The sequence below is a fragment of the Epinephelus lanceolatus genome, chromosome 11 (genome assembly GCF_041903045.1).
Source record: "Epinephelus lanceolatus isolate andai-2023 chromosome 11, ASM4190304v1, whole genome shotgun sequence".
Taxonomy (NCBI): Eukaryota; Metazoa; Chordata; class Actinopteri; order Perciformes; family Serranidae; genus Epinephelus; species Epinephelus lanceolatus.
This window is the reverse complement of record NC_135744.1, coordinates 10,052,104-10,073,336: the sequence shown is the minus strand read 5'-3', so window position 1 is coordinate 10,073,336 and position 21,233 is coordinate 10,052,104. Positions and strand designations below refer to the sequence as shown.

At 41.2% G+C, this 21,233-nt stretch overlaps 1 protein-coding gene across 3 annotated transcripts in view; it reads left to right on the top strand.

The window, feature by feature from the left end:
• LOC117269091 (roundabout homolog 1-like) overlaps nt 1-21,233 on the top strand; it is a 127,997-nt gene that overhangs the window by 72,904 nt on the left and 33,860 nt on the right. For all 3 annotated transcript variants that reach the window (XM_078172230.1, XM_033645957.2, XM_078172231.1), the window contains one exon: nt 18,476-18,633. In XM_078172230.1, coding sequence (XP_078028356.1) covers nt 18,476-18,633 — 158 coding nt within the window. The remainder of the gene's footprint in view (nt 1-18,475; nt 18,634-21,233) is intronic.

Genomic DNA, 21,233 nt, shown 5'->3' with positions numbered 1-21,233 from the left:
TGGAGAATAGATTTGGGTCGATATCTGGTTTTGCCAGTCCGGTCCGGTGTACGAGCTTAAACCGGCTGAACCGGCATTTGTCATTATGGCACATTCTGGCAAATTGAAGACCTGTGTCGACAGCATCACACCGCTAAATCCAACTCGTGTTGCATCTGTAATAAGCAATATGACAAGGTGATTAACATAATATTATGTTTGTTTATAAACGGACTAAGGGAGCCACTAGTGTCTGACAGGCCGTGTGCAATTTGCTGCTGAGCCGAGCACCGGCAACATGAAGGAGATCGAATTTCAGTAGAGGTGAAAAGAGGGGGGAGTGGTTTGTTTATTAGAAAGTTTATGTCTTCTTTGTTGTGGTGAGACGAGACATGGTCTTTCAAGAAAACCAAAACATTTTGGATTCGAAGCCAACAAAAGAGGCATCCTAACTGGCCACGAGTGACGCAGTGCACCATTTAGAGCTGAACTTTTGTGGGACGCCCTGTTTCTGTTTAATCCCCTTAGCTCACTTTGAAAGTGCCACAATAGACAAGGAATGGCTGAATCATGAAGCTGAAATAACAAATTATCTATGCAATGCCTATTTATTCAACTTCGAAAACCTAAATACGGTGGCAGCTGGCTGCAGGGAGATCGCCCAGAAGCTGAAAGTTTCTGGTAAATGACTATCGCTGATAACAGTTTACATGCTGTTGGCGCAATTTTGTGTCATTTCCAGTAAATATCTCAATATAAAATTTGTGTTTTCTGTTTAAAAAGTAGAAACTTAGGAAAATCGAAGTAGGCTACTTATCTTTTAAGTGGTTACGTCTCCAATCACATCTCAAGATGATAAGTATCTGTTTTATTTACATGACGTAACAGAAGTGACAGTGTTATGGGATTTGATGAGGGAGTTGCGCACTTGTTTACTGCTAATTATTTTTTTCCATTGGGGAGTTTAGCAAACTTTCAAGTTTTTTTGGGTTTTTTTTTAAATAACTCATTCTGTGTTATTATTCCGTGTCACCTCTCTAAATTTGGATAATTTTTCAGTTGATCCAACCAGAGCTGATCAGATCAGGTCAATGGAGGAGAGGAGCAGCTGCTGCAACGGTTTCACTTTCACTGTGGCTGGCGTTCTGCTGCTCCGTCTGTGACCACTGTGTGCTCAGGCTCTAAGAGTGTAGTGCAACGAATAACCAAATGGTATTTATATTATAACACTGCTACTAATGAACAGTTCAGCTACCAAAAATAACACATCAGTACGCAGTGGCAGATGTTGCTGTAATGGCGGGCTGCCACAAATAAATTCATATGTGGGAAAGCCTGAATTGTGACACCCAGTGGTAAAATTCAGTATACCAGTTCGGTCCTGTGTTGGGCCACGCCAGTTTGAAAATGTTTACACCGGCCCAACCCCAGTTAAGAATCAAGCTGCATGGTGGAGCCTATGCAAGAATGCCAACTGTAACTGAAAAAATATTCAGGTGTGCACTTGCCCCGACCAAAATTGTCAATGACGCACACTGTTGACCTCATCTTAGTCTGCTAATTTGCTCCTCTCCTGTCAGGTGAGTCACCTAATGTTGCAGAGGACTGAGTCAGGATAGATACATGTATTTTAACAGTGCTTATTCATGGCATACCTCATACTAATGATAAGGCAGGATGTCTGTACATACACTTAGTGATCTTTCCTGTGGTGTCCAAATGATACCCTCTATCCCCTTTTATCACTGGAGCCTCGCACGCCAACCAACGAGAGTGTCATTGTCAAGGAGATTGAAAACACCTGGAGGCTGGCATCATCCAACAGCACATCAATCAGCCATATTTATGTGGAATCAAACATTGACAGATGAATGTTTGTAGCCACAGGGCTGCAGCAGTGTTTGTGATAGGGATTTGCAGAATAACACAGAGGGGATGGAGAAAGAGGATAACGGAGAGCTGTATTAGCTTTATTTTCCAAATGCGCTTCGTGTAATTACAGATGCTTCTCAGGGACGCACCTCTCTCACTTTGCTCACTTTTCTAGGAACACTTTTACATGCAGATATCCACTCTACCCAATTGTGCCCCTGACCACAACATCAAACGGAATGAGCTATCAGAGACGAGACCGCGCGAAGCATCCAATATCAATTTTTTCATATAATCACGTTTTTCTCCCTTCCTTTGCATATCATTTTGAGCCCTCTCCCTTCCCCTCCCCCATACCTATCCATGAACTCTCCTAGTCAGAAAGACAAATTACCCAGTGGGCCGCTTTTTTAGCTGCGCTTTCTGTACAATAATCAATTTGAGGACGAGAGAAAGAGAAGGCTAGAGAAACGTGAAATTATTCATCAGGGTCTCTCAGTAGCAGGGCAGTAGAGGTGTGGGGGATGGTAGGGGCTACCTCGTCCTCCATGAGATAATTAGGGAGAAGACCGAAAAGCAGAAATAAGGGGAAGGCTGCAGGCTGGCAGTGAGAGGAAAAAAAACGAGAGATGGAGGGTGGTAGGTGCAGACATGGGGGATCGTACTGTAGCTGCTCTGAGAGCAGTTTGTTGTTATATTTGGAAATCTTGAGATGGTGTTTAGTTTGTCGTCCCAGCAACAGACAGATACACAGGAGAGGATGGAGGATAGCTGGTGGCTGGTGACGAGCGAAGGGGAAGTGCAGCAAGGAGGAGGAGGAAGAGTTTTGAGGGGACTGAGAGTTAGCTTCAGCTAAACTACTCAGGAGAAAAGAAGGACAGCGCAAGGAGGGGAAAATGAGCCAGGCTCTCTCTTGTGGCGGGTGTTTATTCAGAGACCTCTTGTTTCCTACCAATTAAAGGGGCTGGGGACTGCTTCAGCACAATCCTCCCCGTCTCACTCCCTCCTCTGCTCAATCCGTCTTCACTCCCTGCTTCCCTTCTTCTGCAGTGTTTGCTCCATCGGCAACTTTTTGATCATTTAAACATCTCACAATGCGCGTTTGCAAGCGTTTTTCCCATCTGACAATCTCATTTATTTGACATTCTGAGACGAACCTTTAGCATCCACATGTACCAAAGAACACTACGTAGATATCTGTGGAATCATCTGTAATATGTTGTTTTAATTACTTGTATTATCTGCAACAGCCTGCATTAGTTCTGTTCTTATCTATACCCTTCTCTGTGCTGCTGCAATGACCCAATTTCCCCAGAGGGATCATTAAAGTTTCATCTTTCACCCCTCATTCATTTCTCTCTCCATTCATTCCTCCCTGGTGCAGCTCGGTCCAAACCAAACAAGCTTGTCGTTATACTCTATTTCTCTTCCAGTTCCTACTCTAAATCAGCAGACTTTAGCATCCCCATGACTTTCAGGGGTTATAAGTGCCAAAGACTACTGTTTCTAGGTTGTTTTTAGGGAGCACGAATGACAAATTTGTAAGAATATGTAAGATGGATGTGCATTTGCATGTGATCAGTTATTTCATCTCTGAAAGTCCCCCAAGGTTAATGGTGATATGGTGCATTTATGGGTTTGCACCAACCACCAAATTAATTTCTAGATGCTGTCTTGCATCTTGCAGGGTGAAAAATAATTGAGAATTGAGAATGCTTGTTTTATACCATCTGCTCTGGAGTAGCTGTAATGTGATGCTGTGTTCACCGCATCGACTTGCCCCCGCCTGCACACATCATTATCAGTATTAAACACCTGACATGATGCACTATTTGGCTCTAAATCAGCCAATCATTCATTTTTTTTCTATGCTACAACTCTTCACATATCCGTCAGTTGTGAGGAAATAATGTGTCAAATGCAGCCTTCATACACGTCTCGGAGTCATGTGATTTGCTATCTGTACCTGCACTGTCAGCATCTTTCCCCCCTCACCATAATGTAATTTTCCCTGCTTGAATAAAAGCATTGTTGTGTATCTCACTGCGGAAAGTATGCCTGCCAATCAGCATAATATGGCTTGCAATATAATGCCATAGTCCCAGATATTTGTGTGGGAAAAAAGCCTATGATTCATGATATCTCTGTCTGATTTATATTATTCTCTCTTTTTTTTTTCTGTCACACTGGAGAGCGTTACATACCCACCGTTGCCTCTTTCTCTCCAGGGCCCAGAATTGTCTCTCAGATTGATGACAGGGGAAGGACTAGGGCACCTCAGGGTACATTAGGATGCGGAACATAGCTGTAACTGTGAGTGTGTGTGCTGTGTGTGTGTGATTCACATGCATGTGTGTGTGTGTTTGTTAGGAGGTAACTTTGCCTATTTTGGCAGCCGCCTCACCATAAAGGAAAAACACTACATTGCACTGTCGAGTCGGTGTTGCATTCACTTCAGCTCTTTGTTTCTTTGTGTCTGTATCTCTACTCCTACCCATGCTTGTATGTCTTTGTCTTGCTCATTTTTTTTCTTTGTTTCAATACATCGCCCTCCCCACCACCAGCTCTTCCTCAACCTCCTCCTCCTCCTCCATCGCCTCTCTTTGTGACCCGGGTGCACTCCTCCCTTGGAGCATATCTCCTGGGTTTTACACTTTATTATTTCTACCTCTACCCACTTTGTCTTCTTTCACAAACAAAGGCCAGGTAGGAATTAAGGTAGATACTCATTTAAACAAAGAGTGCCCCACTAAGCTTCAGATTTATGCTCTGTCTGCAGTGTGTAATTGCACATACCCTGAAGTTTGCCCCTCTTTGCTTTTTGTGTACAGTTCATAGAAGGTGCTTATTTAGAACTCAACCTAGCCCAAGGAGATTTTCCAAACACCATTGCTAAGGTCATACTGCTCAAACAAAGGTTTCCATGGGCCAAAATACTGGAATACATTTATTTCAAGGTCTGACTGCTGTCTGCTTTCCAGTTCCTTTGTTTTGTCAAACAAAGCCCCTAAAGTCTTTCTCACCAATCTCACTCCTTCAGGCGGATTCATTGGCCTTATTAGTGGAAAAATCTCGCAATGTGGTGTTCTTTTTTTGTGCAAAAAAATTAATTGACATACTCACACACACACACACACACACACACTTACATACACGCTTCCCTCCGCTAACCATATTTTATCTACTCGTTAATGTTCCCAATTACTCCGTCAAACACTGCCAACGTTTTGCAGCGTGGCACGCTTATTGAAATGGTAATGCAACCATCTCAAAGTAAGAGTCTTTCATTCACTGGCTTCTAAGTGGATTTATTCATGACAATTTACTCTTCTCTTGCAGGATTACACTAATGAGAGGGTTAAAGGGTGGTGTGTGTGTGTGGCTTTTCTCTGCTTTCATGCGAGGGGACTCTTGCCCTGGAGAGAAAGGGCCACGTTTCTACAGCCTCCAGCTCTCTCCATTATTCAGAAGAAGAGGACTTGATTTGGTTTTGTACTATTTCTCATTCTCATCCCACTTCCTGCCTTCTAATGGATTTAGGTGTCTTTCATAGTTGTTAGTGTTCTTTGTAAGGTTTTATCTGATTTGAATCACAAACCAGTCAGTGAATTGCTTCACACCTGGAACAGGCCTTAAATGTGATAAAGCAGTGTTAGTGTGTTGCAGACCAGACAAGACTGTAAGCCATCTCCTTGCAGGAGGTCAGGTCCCTATGGGGAGGTATTGTTAGTACAGATCTCAGTATGTAGGTCATTGTGCTTTGAGTTCAACAATCCCCAGGTATCATTTCAGGATGCTACTGTCAACACCCTGTCATACACCTCTCTGTGTCCCCTTGCCTTTCGCTCATTAGTGCCATCCACCCAACATTCTCATTGTTTCCCCTTTCGCCTCCTATTATCACTCATATCAGGAGGAATTCCAGTTTTCCTTAGGAATAATTAAAGGACAGGTACTGTGTGAATGGAGATTGTGGTCATTTCACATTCAAACATTTACCAGCCATGACAGTGGCTTTCTCCTTGTGAGCCTATGTGTGTGTTATCATGGCAAAATGTGGTCCAGGAGGTTTAACAATTTCCAGCTAATGTCCAGTAGTAATTTCCAGTAGTGTCATGCCTAAGCTAATCAGAGGCACAAAAGGGTGGGTCATGTCTTCGCCCTATTAGGGGAAAAAATGCATCCTGGAGACACCTATTGTAGCAGGAATTACGACAGTAGCATTTTGGAGTATTTTGCCAGGTGTTTTATGTGTCTTTCTGTCTGTCTGTGGAGAGATTTTTCACTACAAATAGCGTCACAACCATGCAAGATGCAGTCAGGAAAATTGGGGGAAATGGGGTGTAGTTGAGATCACAATGAAGGCAGACATCAAAGATGGGTGTGGTCCGAGCAAGGGCACTGGAAGTAGAGCGGTAGGAAGTTGCCCAGTTCACGCCCCTGACACACATTTGTTTTAAGTAGTAGATTGCTGTATCATGGCTGGTGTAATCCAATCGGCAGCCTCTGGGGCTGAAAAATTAAGCCAGTGTGGGAATGCCATAAACTGCAGCTCCTCTAATGGCCACTTGAGGCTGGCTTTGAAAGCAAGTTATTCCCCATAGACCCCCATGTTAAAATGTCCAACTTTACAGCAGAAAAATATGTTTACAGCCTGATACATTTTGGTCTCTGTAGCTAATTTCAACATTCATGACAACTGTACAGGGGTTGAATTTTTATAAAACTCATCTGTTTACATTTTACTGAACGGGCACTGTCTAGGAATTTCTCCCATCTAGTGTTGAGATCGTATATTGCATTCAAACAGATCTAGTGCCTCACTGTTTCAAACGCGTATTGCAACAACGGTAGCTGCTGTGTACCAGAAAGCTATGATAACATTGTTAGCTGTGATTCTCCTTCAGTAGCTCTCTCCACCTGGGAAAGGCTACCCCAATGTTGACCCTCATTTTTTGAAATTCTGTATTTCTCAAGTATGTCCCTGTACATACCTGTATTTTCAAGATGGCGCACGTACATGATGAGACACTGCTCGCAATGTATATGTAAATGAGAATTTCAGAGTTTACGGACATACTTAGATACGCTGAGGTAAATACACATGTGCTAGGACACACTTTTGACTGCAAAATTTGTATCTGTCAAAGAACAACTGAAATTGTTACACATAGTGCCTTTAAGGCTTAAAGTTACTCATATGTAAGGGCGGGGCCACTTGTGTAACAGGCTGTCTGCAAGGCATTGCTGCAGTCTGTGAGTTTGATCCAGCCCTCGCTCCCCCACAGCTCAACCCTCTTGTCCAAGTGTGGTCACTTCTGGCTCCAAAAAACAAAATGTTGACGGCCAAAATGCTGAACTTGAGGCTTAGAATGGGAGTCTGCAAACCAATGGGTGAAGTCACTGTAGTTTAGTCCATTATTTTATACAGTCTATCGTGTGATTCCATCGCAATATGGTCTCTAGTTTAAAGTTTGTGGCAGGTGCTTAAAATTAAGGGCATGCCTGATGAGTTTAGTCATACAACATACAGTTAACCACCTGAGGTGGTTATATGAATTTATGGCGATGGGTTAACGAGCTCATGGTCTACAAAGTGTAGGCTACTTACAAAATAACAGGTGGCAAGAGCAGACACCACCCACACATATAAACATTTTATTTAGACTTCAGAAAGATTTAATCATACAAGGCTTGCATCATTACAACACACTCAGTCCTTGCAAATATAAGACTGCATAGAAAATACAAAGGTTGGCATCTTGATCCCACTAGTGAACTTTATTTTGCTAACATGTTTCAGAGAACTGTGTCCTCCCTCATGTATTGTGTGCCCTGAGGGAGGAGATGCGTACCCAAATGCATTTGCACTGATTGAACGAACCAAGCTTGTGATTTACTTTCTGTTGATTTATTTTGCTTAATAGAAGCTTTGTTTAATGAAATAGTGAAGCCTCAGCAAAATTAATTAAACAATGTAGTTAAAAGTGATTAGCTCAGTTGATGCCAAGAAATAGTAAAAAGGAACAATATTTAGAGTAACTATTTTCAATTTATTTTTCATTTTATTGCAAACTAATCCTATTTAAGGAGAGGGGACTACATTTAACAAGTAGAACCCCTGTGGGTTTTACTCCCACACACCCGTGACAGGACAGTTAAAACTAAAAATGTCCATGTAGTGTGGAAGCCTGTCATTGTTTCAGAAATGGGAAGTAATCAATATTTGAAATGCTACAGCCCTATTTATTACATATCAAGCAAATCATTGTAGCAATAGCTGGGTTATACACTTACAGTAATACACTTGCATAAACCCCTACAGATATAGAGGGCTTTACAAACCAGTGAGGTTGTGCCTGCAGCCCAGGGGCACAAAACACTTGATGTTAGGATAGCTTGTGTTAAAATACTGTTTTTGCAAGTTTCAAAAGGGTAACTTTAAAACTTAGAGTCAATTGGTAGTACTGTAAACATTGTAAATTGGTTAATTGTTATTTGTTATGAAATGAAAAAGTGATTCTTTTTGGTTTCTAGAGAGATTTGAAATGGATTTGTGAGCTTTGCAAAGGTAATCTTAAGCTAAGATTGATATGGTGGTTGACATTTAGAAGCCTTTTCAAATCTTAGCACAATCTGATCTGATCCCTTTACCATTTACTGTAGACAGAGTGGTCATTACTCACAGTGGTGTCATACTGGGCGCCTTTACAGAAAACGATGACAGTGTCTAATCATGGTAATTAAACATTTTATACCACAACACTATTAGTATAGCCTTACACAACAGTACCAGTATGGTCTTGCTGTTTGCCTGCTTTAAAATGACTCTTTGAGCAGGTGTGTCCAGTATACTGAAATATTTGGTCTGAATGTCAAATCTTCAGTGGCAGAGGGGTCTCGTTTAATGTTGTCCATTCCTGAGTAAATGAGCATAAGTTATGTGTGGGAATGTTTTCAATATAAACTCCGTGTATCTCATAAACAAAAGAGCGTGTGTGTGTGTCTGTTTCTCTGAACATGTGTAACAACTTGTCAGCCTGTATTTCCTTTCAACCTCTCACACAGCCTTAAGTTGAAACAATTCTCTACAGCTCATAAAGATGTCCGCAGCACTGGTACCTAAATCTTAAAACCAAACACTGTGACTCAATCCAAATACACTCCTTGCCCTTACCACTTAGTCCTTGCTCCTCCGTTTTGCATGTTCAAGCTTAGAGGTGTGGTGTCCCAATTCTTGTTCAGATAGTGGGTTAGAGTAATGTGTTAAGGCCCAGACACACCAAACGGACATCAAAAAAATAGTGGCAACTAAGACTGACTGTTGGATTATCTCACATCGCCTGTGTCTCGGCCAAAAAGTTGTACCTGAACACACCACAAAGACTACAGCCAACTGGCATGTACATTTTGCGCTTTCATCAGAGGAAGCAACTCTCCACACCAGCAGGCAGCAGCAGTTTGTATTTGTCATTATCCTTATCCTGTTAGGGGTCGCTGTTAGGGGTCACAGGGGGGCTTGAGCCTATCCCAACTGACATTGGGTCCAGGTGAGGTACAACTTCAACAGTCGCCAGACTATCGCACAAGGTATTTTTTCTAAAGAGCTTAATGGCTAAAAACTTAATCTTTCATAATGTAATAAGTTTGTATTGACCTCAAGAACTCTTGATTTTAGCCATTTGTTTACTTTCCTCACTTCCATTTCTTGTTAACGGTGTGGATCATACTGCCAAAACAAGGGCTACAGATGCTTACCAACAGCCTGACGCTGACCAATGGCTGACCATCAGCTTGCTGCTTCAGGGTCGCTAGGGCCACATGGCCATCCAAACAGGATTTTCAGAGGTACACTCCAAACCAAGTGTTATGAGAAATTACCGGCAAGATAGCTGCACAAGCAATAAAGAAAAATGTATTTTCTTCATCAACAAATATATATAAAAATTACATTAATGGTGTTGAATATTGTTTAAATGTATTACGGTCATCTTCTTTATAGCAAGCTTAACAAAAAAATCACTAGGAGCATGCTGATGTGTCAGTAGCTAACAAGCTAGCCAGCTAACGTTACATTGTTATTGCTGGTCTGTGCATGACAGTCCCACATTTTGACCTATTTTCATGTCACATCCCCCCTTTGATGACTTATGACGCCCGGAATTTATCTAAAGTACAACGAAGGTGCTGCCTTTGTTAGCGCTCCTCTAATATCAGTACAGACTGGTAGGGTAGGAGCACAGGTTGCTAATGTTAGCCCACAGAGCACAGCTAGTGGTCTGGTGCTGAAGCAGTGTTCTTTTTTATTAGCTGACTTGTTGGACTGATTTATAGCTGGAAAGGAGTGTCTATGCTTCTCTGTCTCCATCAGATAAATAGCAGATGTCCTTTTGATAATACCATTATTGCCAAAGTCATGTCTGTTTATGTAAACGCCATTGACGACTACTGATGATGTGTCAGGATCTTGAAGGGTTGCTCAGTTTCATATGGAAAAATTTCAACTACAACCCCTGGTAACTGATCCAAGAGACAAAGGGGCACTGAAAAACAAGGGGTAGGGGTAGAAATAAGAAATGCGATGGGGCTTATGTCTGCACACCTGCATTTATCTTTCTCATTTCATTCTTAAAGGATTCAATACATGACATTGGTGTTGTTTTACACTGCACCAGCATTTGTTCCAGTGCACCACCATCTACTTGTCTACTCATTGTAGAAATCTGATCTTCATCCTGAGAACTGATGTAGTTTTGCTATTGTCACATGATAAGTAAGAGAACTCCAAACGTTATAGGCAGCAACAGGAACTGTGAACCTTTTGCACTTTTGTGTGATTGACAAGTCACCTAACCCCATCAGAGCTGTTTCACCCAGCTCTTCTGCCACTCCACTAATTATCCTAATCTGCTTCATGTCCGTCTGTCTCTCTGTATCTGCCCTCTCCTTATTCTCAGCAGCGCTTTTTCCTCTTTCCTTTTCTCCCGTCTTGCTTCTTACTGAGGGATAGGATGAGTGGAAGAGATTAATACGGAGGTTACACAATCCTTTTAGCTGGTTATAATGTCTGCCCCTCACGAGTGATATGTTCCGCACGTACATCAACAGGATTAGAGTGTCAGAACATCCGCGAACTGATGAACCGGCGCATCTATCCCTCCACACACACTCACACGGCATCATTGTACACATAAACCCCCCATCCTAATGCAGTGCCTCTTAATAGGTTGCATGTATGTCCATTTCGCAAACCATCGTTTCTTCTGACTTTGCTCTGCTGTGTGCATTATTGAGTTTTTTTAATAGTGCAAAACAGTATAACTTAACAGAAAAACAGCCATAATAATGCAAAAATATGGGACAAATTATCTCACGAGTGGCTGGGGTAAATTTGTATGTTCAATTTGTATTGTGAGCATGTGTAGCAAGATTATCTCTGCCCATATGCCAATGTGTGCAAGGTTTAAAGAAGAGAGGAAATGGATAGTGACAAAATGTTGATTGTCACGGGATAGAATGAGACAAGAAATTCTGAAATTCAAAAAATAAAGTAAATGTGTGATACGAATCTAGATAGCGCAGGTCAACTTTAGGTCAGCATTCCTAGCACGTCTTACATAAAGTTGAAGCTAATGCCACAGCCCGAGAGAGCTTAACACGGGGGGGAAGGCTCTTTGAGTCTAAGAGAGGAAGAAAACAAGAGGAAAAGTTAAAGTGTAAAATTTGGCCCAACAAATATTATAACTAGGGGCTTTATCCCAGTAAGTGAGCCCCTACGTTGAGTTAATTGGCTCTCCAAACATAAGATAGATTTATGCCCCTGCATGCAAAAGAACCTGTTTGCCCTGGGACTTTTGTGAGTAATGATTTCAGTGAAGAAAATGAAATTCAAATAGGGGAGCTTGGGGAGGACAGGCAAGGATTTTTTGTTTGCTTTATAAGCAGTGTGCGGTGTCTTCTGGATGCTAGTGTGTGTTCCACAAATCTTGTGTGCCATAGTTATGAGACTGAGCTAATGCATGTATTCTAATTTGTATGTGAACAACCTTCTTATTTTATTGGATTTGCTTGGTTGCAGTTCATATTATGTTATTGGCTTTGGTATGTGCTTGCAAAGGGGTACAGGGCCCACTGGACCTCCCGTGCGAGTGCCTGTCTGTCTCTTTTTTCGATCTATCTGGCCAGCTACAGTCCATGAGCTGCACATATTGGTTTTTCTTTGGAGCAGCTGTTTCTCCTGCAGCTTTCTGTCTCTCCAGACTACAGCTTTGTAAGAGCAAGGAGGAGAAGACGAGTAGGAGGTGGTGGAGGCGGAGAAGGGAGGGTGGGTTGGATAGAAGTATAAAGGTAGGGGGTACAGAGAGGTCAGGAGATAGATTGTGAGAAAAGTCAAGGATATCATATCTGCTGGGGTTTGATAATAACTGTATTTTTAAGGCTGGCTTAAGGTATTTATTAAATTTATTTACTTTCAAGTCAGCGCTCTGGGGTATTTCAGTCAAAGGCTGGTTTGTATTTAAGCTGAAACGAATGTTTTTAAGCACTGGGAAACATTAAGACTTCAGGACAGTGTCATAGATGCCAGTACTTATTTTTACTTATTACTACTTAGTCTTGGAATAATGTGTTTTAGTGTGGTCTCGGTTCAGTGTGCCACAGAACAGAGAAGGAACCATAATTCCAGCCTCTGCCTTTTTTCCATTTTAGTATTTACATATCATTGACTTGGTTTGATGAAATCTAGGAAAAATAGTCATGCTGTACCTACAGCATCAAGAATAACAATATATATGGAAGGGCAGTCATTTTTAGAGATAAAGTTGATGCTCTGCCTTTTGTCTTTTTAATTTTTGTTACTTCATTTTCCAGAGAGCATTTTATTGAACTTTTCATTCTCCACTCATTATTGAGCCTTTTAGAGGAGGCCAGTGTGTATGAGGTATTTGAATAAGTAACTGATTATATCAAGAATGCATTTATTAATAATGCATGGGGTTCCAGTGGATTAAGACTTTATGGTATTTAATGAATGCTTTCAAATAATGCTCCAACAGAGTGTCCGTTAAATGACTTTCAGTCATTCTGTTTAAGTCTTATAGTAGCTTAAATACCAAACAGACAGTAATTTAGCTTTTCAAATGTGGGGAGGGGGTCACAACACTTCATCATATCACCGAAAGGCTCTGGTAACATGTGATAGGCATTATTATTGTATTATTTTTTGCATTTTATTCCATTGTAGTGGAATTCTATTTGGTTTAAAGGAATAGTTTCACATTTTGGGAATCCCTGGAGCTTTGTCGTCGTCGCAAGGTTGCTAAGCAACCAGCGGAGACTTGAGGAAGTCACTGCTCCCAGCCAAGAAATAATCCAGCTCTTGTTTGATATCAGACAAAATTGTCAACGCGTTACACTCCATGTCCATCTTCATTCTAACAGTGCATCCACTCAAACTGATTTATGTTGGGGAGGGGGACTGAATTTTCCCTTAACAATCACGAGAGGCCAACCTACACTAATGGTAATCATACCAACATACTTGTTTTGCTGAGGTTTTATGAGTGGGGCATAGCAAAGTAAAAACTATGATGACGCCGATATTGAGACATGTCGACTTAGAACAACTTCGAGCAGTGTGTATCTTGTCTGCAGCAATTGCCATTGTTGTTACTTCTCATTGGTTGTGGAGTACTGCTTGATGAAGTTTGACAACAGGTTGACAACAGCGATGATACCACCCATGGTGTTGACTGGCTAATCTTTAGTCCCCTAGCGGCTTTCATTGGTCAGTCTTCATTTCAGCCATCAAACAGCTGTTCCATTTCATGATGCCAGACCAATTATTAAATTTCGAGGAGGGGCAGATTCCAAGCTCTGGACTCAGGAAAATCCAGCACATAACCCCCCCTTAAAATGACAACTTGTCATTTTTATGCCTTGATTTTTGTACAGATTAAACAAACACAACATAACCTGTTAATAAGTGCGCTTTAGAGGAGCTGGGAGATGGATTCGCACCCCTTTTGGAGTCAGTTTAGCTGTTCCTCCTGTTTCCAGTCTGAAAGCTAAGCTAAGTGGCTGTAAGTTTCAGTCATGAGAGTGGTATCAGTTTGAACTATTGTTGAACTATTCCTTCAATGTCAAAATGTAAAACCATACAAACCTTTCCTGACAAAAGAGAATACATTTTGGAAATTGAGGACTGTTGTGTTGAATCTAAATCTAAATCTACTATTGAGAAGGTGAAGGGTCCCTCCATTTAATTCTCTCACAAAGAACGCTGTATTTATTATTTAGTTGGCAGCTAATTATGCTTATCAAGCTCAGACCCTGCTGATTGTAAAAATGTGGTTCCATTCTTAACATTTAATTCTTGGAGCCAGCAGTGACTTACATGCCATGGCATGTTCCCCTCTTTCATCTGTGTCAAGCTTTTTGTTGTTATATGACGTTTCTGATCAATCATAAAACAAATGAAAATATAAAACACATCAAACTAATGATGTGGAAATGCCAAAGTCTTCAACTTTTTTCTTCATAAAAACCTAAAATCTGTCAGCAGTCTCTAAACAGGCATTTGGATAAGCTGATTGCTAATTGTATTCCTCTACTTTAATATGAGTTGGAAGCAGAAGCATGCACAGCTGTTGTGCTGCTTTTGGCAAAGCTATAACTGATATTAAACTGTCAGTGCCTTGCAGTAATGTTGATGTTGACTTTGGGACGTGCAATTGATTGCTGTACGAAAACAGTTGTACAGCTGGATGTGCAGTATATATCAAAGCACTTTGAATACAAAATGGAGAAACAAGAGGGGGCTAGTTTTAACTGTGGTGACAAAAGGTGCCTCTGGCTGTCTCATGCAGTGATGCAGTGTGATGAGGTTACTGTGTGTGTCCCATGTCTGTGGGGTTAGATTGTGTTCCTTTTTTTGGTCCAGTTGGACTCTGCAGAGAGGCTGCAGTAGGCCTTTCAAGCTATGGCTCAGGCTCCAGAGGACTAACAACAAGTCAGACACTGTCAGATCAGGGGTAGTGAGGCCAACGGCAGATGCTTTGAAGTGGGCTATGAGATTCTCATCTGGAGGGATCAGATGGAGGGCGAAAATAAGACAGTGAGAGGTGCAAAACTCCAGCTTAACAGGCAAGCTGGGTTGGCTTCAGAAGCTGCCGAGGTGGGTTTCACTGTTAGAAGCGGAGCCTGCTATGAATGGCTTCAAAAAGCTGTGAAATTCATGTGGGTGCAACGTGTGAAATAAACAAGTATGATTTGAGAATAACAAGAAAGACATGATAGCGTGCAAAGCCTTAAAGGAGCAGTGTGTAGGATTAAGTGGCATCGTCTCCCATGTGCCAAGTGTGAACTTCCAGTTAAGATTCATTCATTGTTCATTGTTTAGGAGGTGTTTACCATGAGCCTAATTATGCACAGAGGTCTCTTCCTCTCCAAAACAAATGGATCAGGTGATTAAAACTGGTTAAAACAGAATAAAGCAGTTTGACATTACAAATCAGTGTTTCTCTGACACGGCTGGGTCATCATAGACGGGCCGCTACCCCAGCACCTGCTAATGTGTGCTTGCAATTTATCTCAGATAATTTAAGATAACTGATAACTTACTGTAAGGTGGTGCAGTGGTTAGCACTGTCGCCTCATAGCAAGATGGTTCCTAGTTCGAACCCAGGGTAGGGGGTTTGAACCCAGGGTGGGGGAGCCCTTCTATGCGGAGTTTGCATGTTCTCCCCGTATCAGCGTGGGTTTTCTCTGGGTACTCCGGCTTCCTCCCACAATCTAAAAGGTTAATTGGTGACTCTAAATTGGCCATAGGTGTGAATGTGGTTGTCTGTCTCTGTCTCAGCAGATGCAAGAGTGAAAGAAAAGATGGGAAAGATACAAGTGAATTAAAAGATTTAGTTAAAGTTTTTGAAGTAGACAAGAGCAATATTAATCACTCTGCAATCAAAGCATGGTGAGATTTAAAAAAGCCTTTGTTTTTATAGCACATGTAAGAAAGAGGGTTTAATTTGCAGTGATTGTCCTTTGCATAATTCTTCAAACACCCTCTAAAATCAAGCAGTCATTGCAGGATGTCCACATTTTATTAATCAGCGTACAACATTTAATATGAGCATCTACTGAACCTGGTTTTGCAAATGCCACTGACTCAAGCTATTTATGATTTGACAGTGGAGTAAGCAACACCACTCCTAGAGAGCAGCTTGTCAGGATATGTTGACTAATAAGCAAACATTATATGAATTGTTCAGAGCTATTAGAGGACAATAAAAAGGTTTCAAGAATGTTGACAAACCATAGACAACAGTCTAAGCATAGTTTAGGTTGTGAGATTTGTGTATGCTTGCATGATTTTTACTTGGGCATGCATAATTTCTTATTATATCTTAATAAGCAGATACATTTCTCCCTCTGAGAATATAAACAGTCAGTTTCACAAACACATGTTCTGGATTATTTGCGTGCTTACCCGGCATAATAGTATAACGCGCAAACGAGCCAACTTTTCCTTGTTCACATACACACAAAAACATGCACACTTATGAGAACATTCTTCACTAACCTTCATAAGCTTTGCTGCTTTTAACCCTTATCTCCCCTTGCCTTACGTCTTACACTAACTCCAGCACTATCACTGAAAATAAATCTTTAACAAAGGGCTTTGAGGAAACAGTCCAGGCTTTCAAAATCCTATGGAGACATTTGGACCTCACACGATAGTAAAAACAGATGTGTAACCTGATTGCTATTGGGCTTATGAGATAGCATCAGTCAATCAATCAACATGCACACACACACATTCACACACATACTGTACGCACAATCGTGATGGTCTCACTTTCTTCCTGTCTGTCGTAACCTCAACCATGTTTTTGTGTCCCGCGAGGAATGCCTTTTATCATGTGACGCGGTGGTGTTGGCGGCGGCAGGGAGGAGGGGGGTGGGGGGTCGTTGGACAGCTGTTTCCCATCAGCACTTCAGTCAACTGTAGTCATCCAGTTGCAACCCCGTTCAGAGGATCAGAGGGGGCAGAGCAGCAGAGCGGAACTCAAAGAAGTGTGGGGGCCAAAATGCCTCCAATTAGAAGGTCATCCCAATTTGTTCTCCCATATCCACCGGTGGCCATCAGGCATCTCAGGCCCGCTTGTCCAGCGTTATGTACAAATCCGTAGCCAGAGGTGAACGAGTTGCCGCCATCTGGGAGTCATTATGCCTTTTCCTCATTGTTTCCTGTCTTTTCACCCCAACCCAACTCTACTGAGTTCTGCTCTCTCTACGTTGGCCCGGCTCCCTTGGCTTGTTCAGGTTCTAAGCCCCCCCTGTAATTTAAAACTGGGAATGCTTAGCAGCAGTCACTCATGCATAGGCGTCTACATTAGCACATGCTGTTCACCTCATCAGGAGCAGAATTTTTCTCAGCTGTGTAGAACAAAAGGTTGTTTTCATTTTTACAACATACTCCTTTCTTTCTTACACACCCCAATTTTACTTTCTGTCTTGCAAACACTTGAGAGCTCTGGCAGTATTCTGGTAGATTTTTTTTGACACATTTAAGATTTTAGGATCCCTTGCCGCTCCTCCTCATGCTGTTTAGAGCTTGAGGCTGTACAGTGGAGAGCTTTTATATACAGTCCATGGTTGAGACAGGAATGAGCTGCCTGTGGCCACCAGGAATCACACTCTTCTGCAGGGCTTCTTGGAGTGGATGCGAGTTTGCTTTGTCTCCAGTTCAACTTCTGGCTGGCGAGTCTTTTTTTTTTTTCTGTACGCAGGCTATTCGTTGTGGAAAGATGATAAATTGCTGTGGTAGCTTTTCCGCTGCCTGCCACTGGAGCCGTCTGGATCTCACCTTTCTGCATTGCTCTGTAGCCGTGTATCCTCTCGTCTTTCTGTCAGCCATTAAGACAACCAGCTTTCTCAGCAACTTGTCTCAATAGACCGTATCTCCTGTTCGAGTAAGGAAGTAATCACATGAGGAGTACTTGCAGCTATTACAGTGCTGATTTACATGAATTATATATCATATATTAGACTTATAGATTAACACCAATTGAGTTTTTTGGAAAAGAGTTGGTGTGGTGCTCTTAAAGTATGTGCTAGCAAACAACCCTTTATAATGCTGCCTTCAATTGGAACTGGTATTTTTCGTATTGGTAATATCCTGCTGTTCAAGTGCTTTAATTCTTGAGGACGCTGTTGCTAGGTGACAGGATATAGCCAAATATGGCCTTGTTCCTCTTCCAGACGTGGTGATAATTTTGTGTTTTGTACATTTCATTGCCACGCTAGGAACAAGAACAGACAAGAGAGTAAATAAATAAATAAATAAATAAATAAATAAATAAATAAAAAAAGCAATTTCCCTGGGCTCTGACAAAAAACATTAGCATACAGTATGTCACAACATCTTTAAAAGTCCCACTTGTGGAAGCTGTAAATACCACTTCAGTCAGCCATTGAAATGAACTCTTTTCTGTGACATGAATTAAATACAACCCACTTAAAGGCATCAAAATATGACCAAATATTGTGATTTATCATTGTCAAATAGTCAGATGTCATTAAATTCCACTCCTTTGACTGATCTGTTTTTCTGTGTGTTTTCCAGTTTTACGTGATGACTTCAGACAGAACCCAGTGGACGTTATGGTCGCAGTGGGTGAGCCGGCGGTGCTGGAGTGCCAACCGCCCCGTGGGCACCCTGAACCCACCATCTCCTGGAGGAAGGATGGTACCAACTTAGATGACAGAGATGAACGCATCACGGTAAGAAATGCAATTTTGACCTAAACCATTACAAACAAAAATTTTAATTTGTCATTATTTATGATCATGTTACAATGCAACAGACATAAAGAGATACTAGATTACTACTTTTGATCTAATGGCTTATTGACGCTTCAAGTTTGCTGCACAGCTTTTTGGGTGTAAATCTTTAGTATTTAGTTGCTGTTTTTGGAACTCTAAAGACCCATTCTTAGACACTGTTAGCTATCGTCTGATGTGAATAAAGCCTGTGAGAGACCAGTATTTCGAGAGATCTGTTAAAGACAGCTGTAGGCCGATGCAGAAGTTAGCATCATGCTGGTTTCCTCATCAAAAAGCCTGTGGATTTTTTCCATTGGGTTTTGGATTATTGCCGAAAATAATCTCTGTGGCAAACAAACGTTTATGATACTTACATGTTGTGTTCAGCAAGATACTCTTCACAAATGAACACTACTTTCATGATTATTGAAGCCTAAATGCAGTCACCAGAACTACAAAGCAAATGTTGGGCTATAAACTAGCTACACTATGGTTGAATGACCTAACGTTACCAACATAACAAGACTGTAAAGCTGTTTGCTGTGGCTCAGTGTGATGACATTCTGTAGTCTCGTTTAGCCATTTGTTAGCAATCACCTTTTTTAAAGACACAGAAGTAGTTTCAAAATTCACGAGTGAGGTATTCACTGATGTATTTTATGTCAAAGAACAAAACGTGAAAGTTTCTTCAGCTTGTGTTAACCATAGACGTTACTTCAGGCATCTAACCAAAAACCCATTCAAAAAAACCTATTGGCTTTGAGATGAGGGAACTGTGAGTTCATCACTGAGCTTTAGGATTCATTCTTGAGGCATTGCATAGTTTGATTAGCATCTTTAGACAGGTCTAGAGAACATTTTAACTAATCTTTATAAACAGGTAACTGCATGTAGATAAATTTAGAAAAGAAGACAGAAACAAAACAAAGAATTGCATTTCAGCACTGCATTCTGCCTCTTTTGCTTTTCACATTAACTGTTTACCTGCAAGCAACCAAAGTTGGCTCAAATGCGATTGGTCAATACTGTGCAGACTACAAACAGAAATCAGAACACTACAGATACCAAAATGTTGTACCACTGGCCACAGATTCTGCATACATATCAGATATCTGTTTCAAGAGATTTCTAAATAACCAACTACCTCTCACCTGAGTCACTTTAAAGCATGGAAAAACAAGTTTGTTAAGTCAAGATCGCAAAAGAATTTCCTTGTGGTCATGAGAACGATAAATAACATCATCTATACCCAGGTCATCTCTGAGTTCCTGCACAGTTTTGAAAATGCCTGGAGAAAACCCTGAACCCTAACCTGAAAAGATGAGAAAAAATGCTAAACATATGAAGAAAAAAAACAACCAATGCATATATTTCAACAAGCTGGCACTAGTATGAGCTACATATGAGCTACAGCATGCTATTAATATGACACATTATGTTGTCATGTGGCGTACAGTACACAGCAGGGATTTTATTTTCATGTTTTGAATACACTGAACAAAAAGAGTGCTGCAGGAATGAGTCCTGAATGAGTCCTCTTGGTTAGATGCCTGAAATAAAGACTGGTTGACACAAGTTTGAGAGACTTCCACTTTCTATTTAAAAAAAAATACATCAGTAAATACCCCCCTCCGTGTCTCAAAAGGCGCTGTCCCTAACAAGTGGCTAATTGAGACTAGAGAGTTTCATCACACTGAACATGGCTTTTCAGGTGGTGGTGCTATTGAAGTCATGCGACTGTGATGTAGTTTGTTTCTAGCCTAACATCAGCTTTTTACATTTAGCGATTGCATTTACACATTTCTTTCTTTACAAATTATTTTATTTCATTTTTTTCTTTACATTGCTGTCATTTTTTTTACTTACCTGCTTCTTTTATGTTTTGTAAATCAGTTACATCTCTACATCTGTTGTTACCTTTTTTGTCTTTGTTAGTATATCCATATTGTCGACATGTGTTTGGATTAAATGATGAATAATTGGCCAAAAAAAAAAGAGAGCATCATCCTTGCAGCACTCATTTTCAGTCACAGAAGCATCTGATTGGTCTGGCCTGTAGGAATAGGCTTCTCCTTCCTTGAATTTAAGAATAGTACCATGTTTCAGCAACTCAGAGGATTCTGTGTGTGTGTGTGTGTGTGTGTGTGTGTGTGTGTGTGTGTTGATTTGTTTATTTGAATGTCTGTGCATGCTCCCAGGGACACACAAGAGCAGATTCAAAGCTCATGTTTGTGCGGAGTGACAGGTAGAGACTCTCTGGGGGACTGTGATGGACAGAGGAGCTATCTCTGATTTTAGGAGAGGGATGGATCAGAGCCAGGGGGGGAGGCTCCTCAGAGGGAAACACAAAGGCTGCTTTTTGCTTTGTACTTTCTGCGTGCCTGTCTTTGTCCTCCCTAATCATCTTCTCTGTATGGAAATATGTCTTTGCCGTGAGAGTTCACTCAAAGACATCACTTACTGTACAAAGACCAAAGGAGTCCACCACAAGTGATTCATGGCTACTTTCCATCCTTTTGAGCGTTTCCCTTGTGGCTTGGACCATCATTTATTAATAC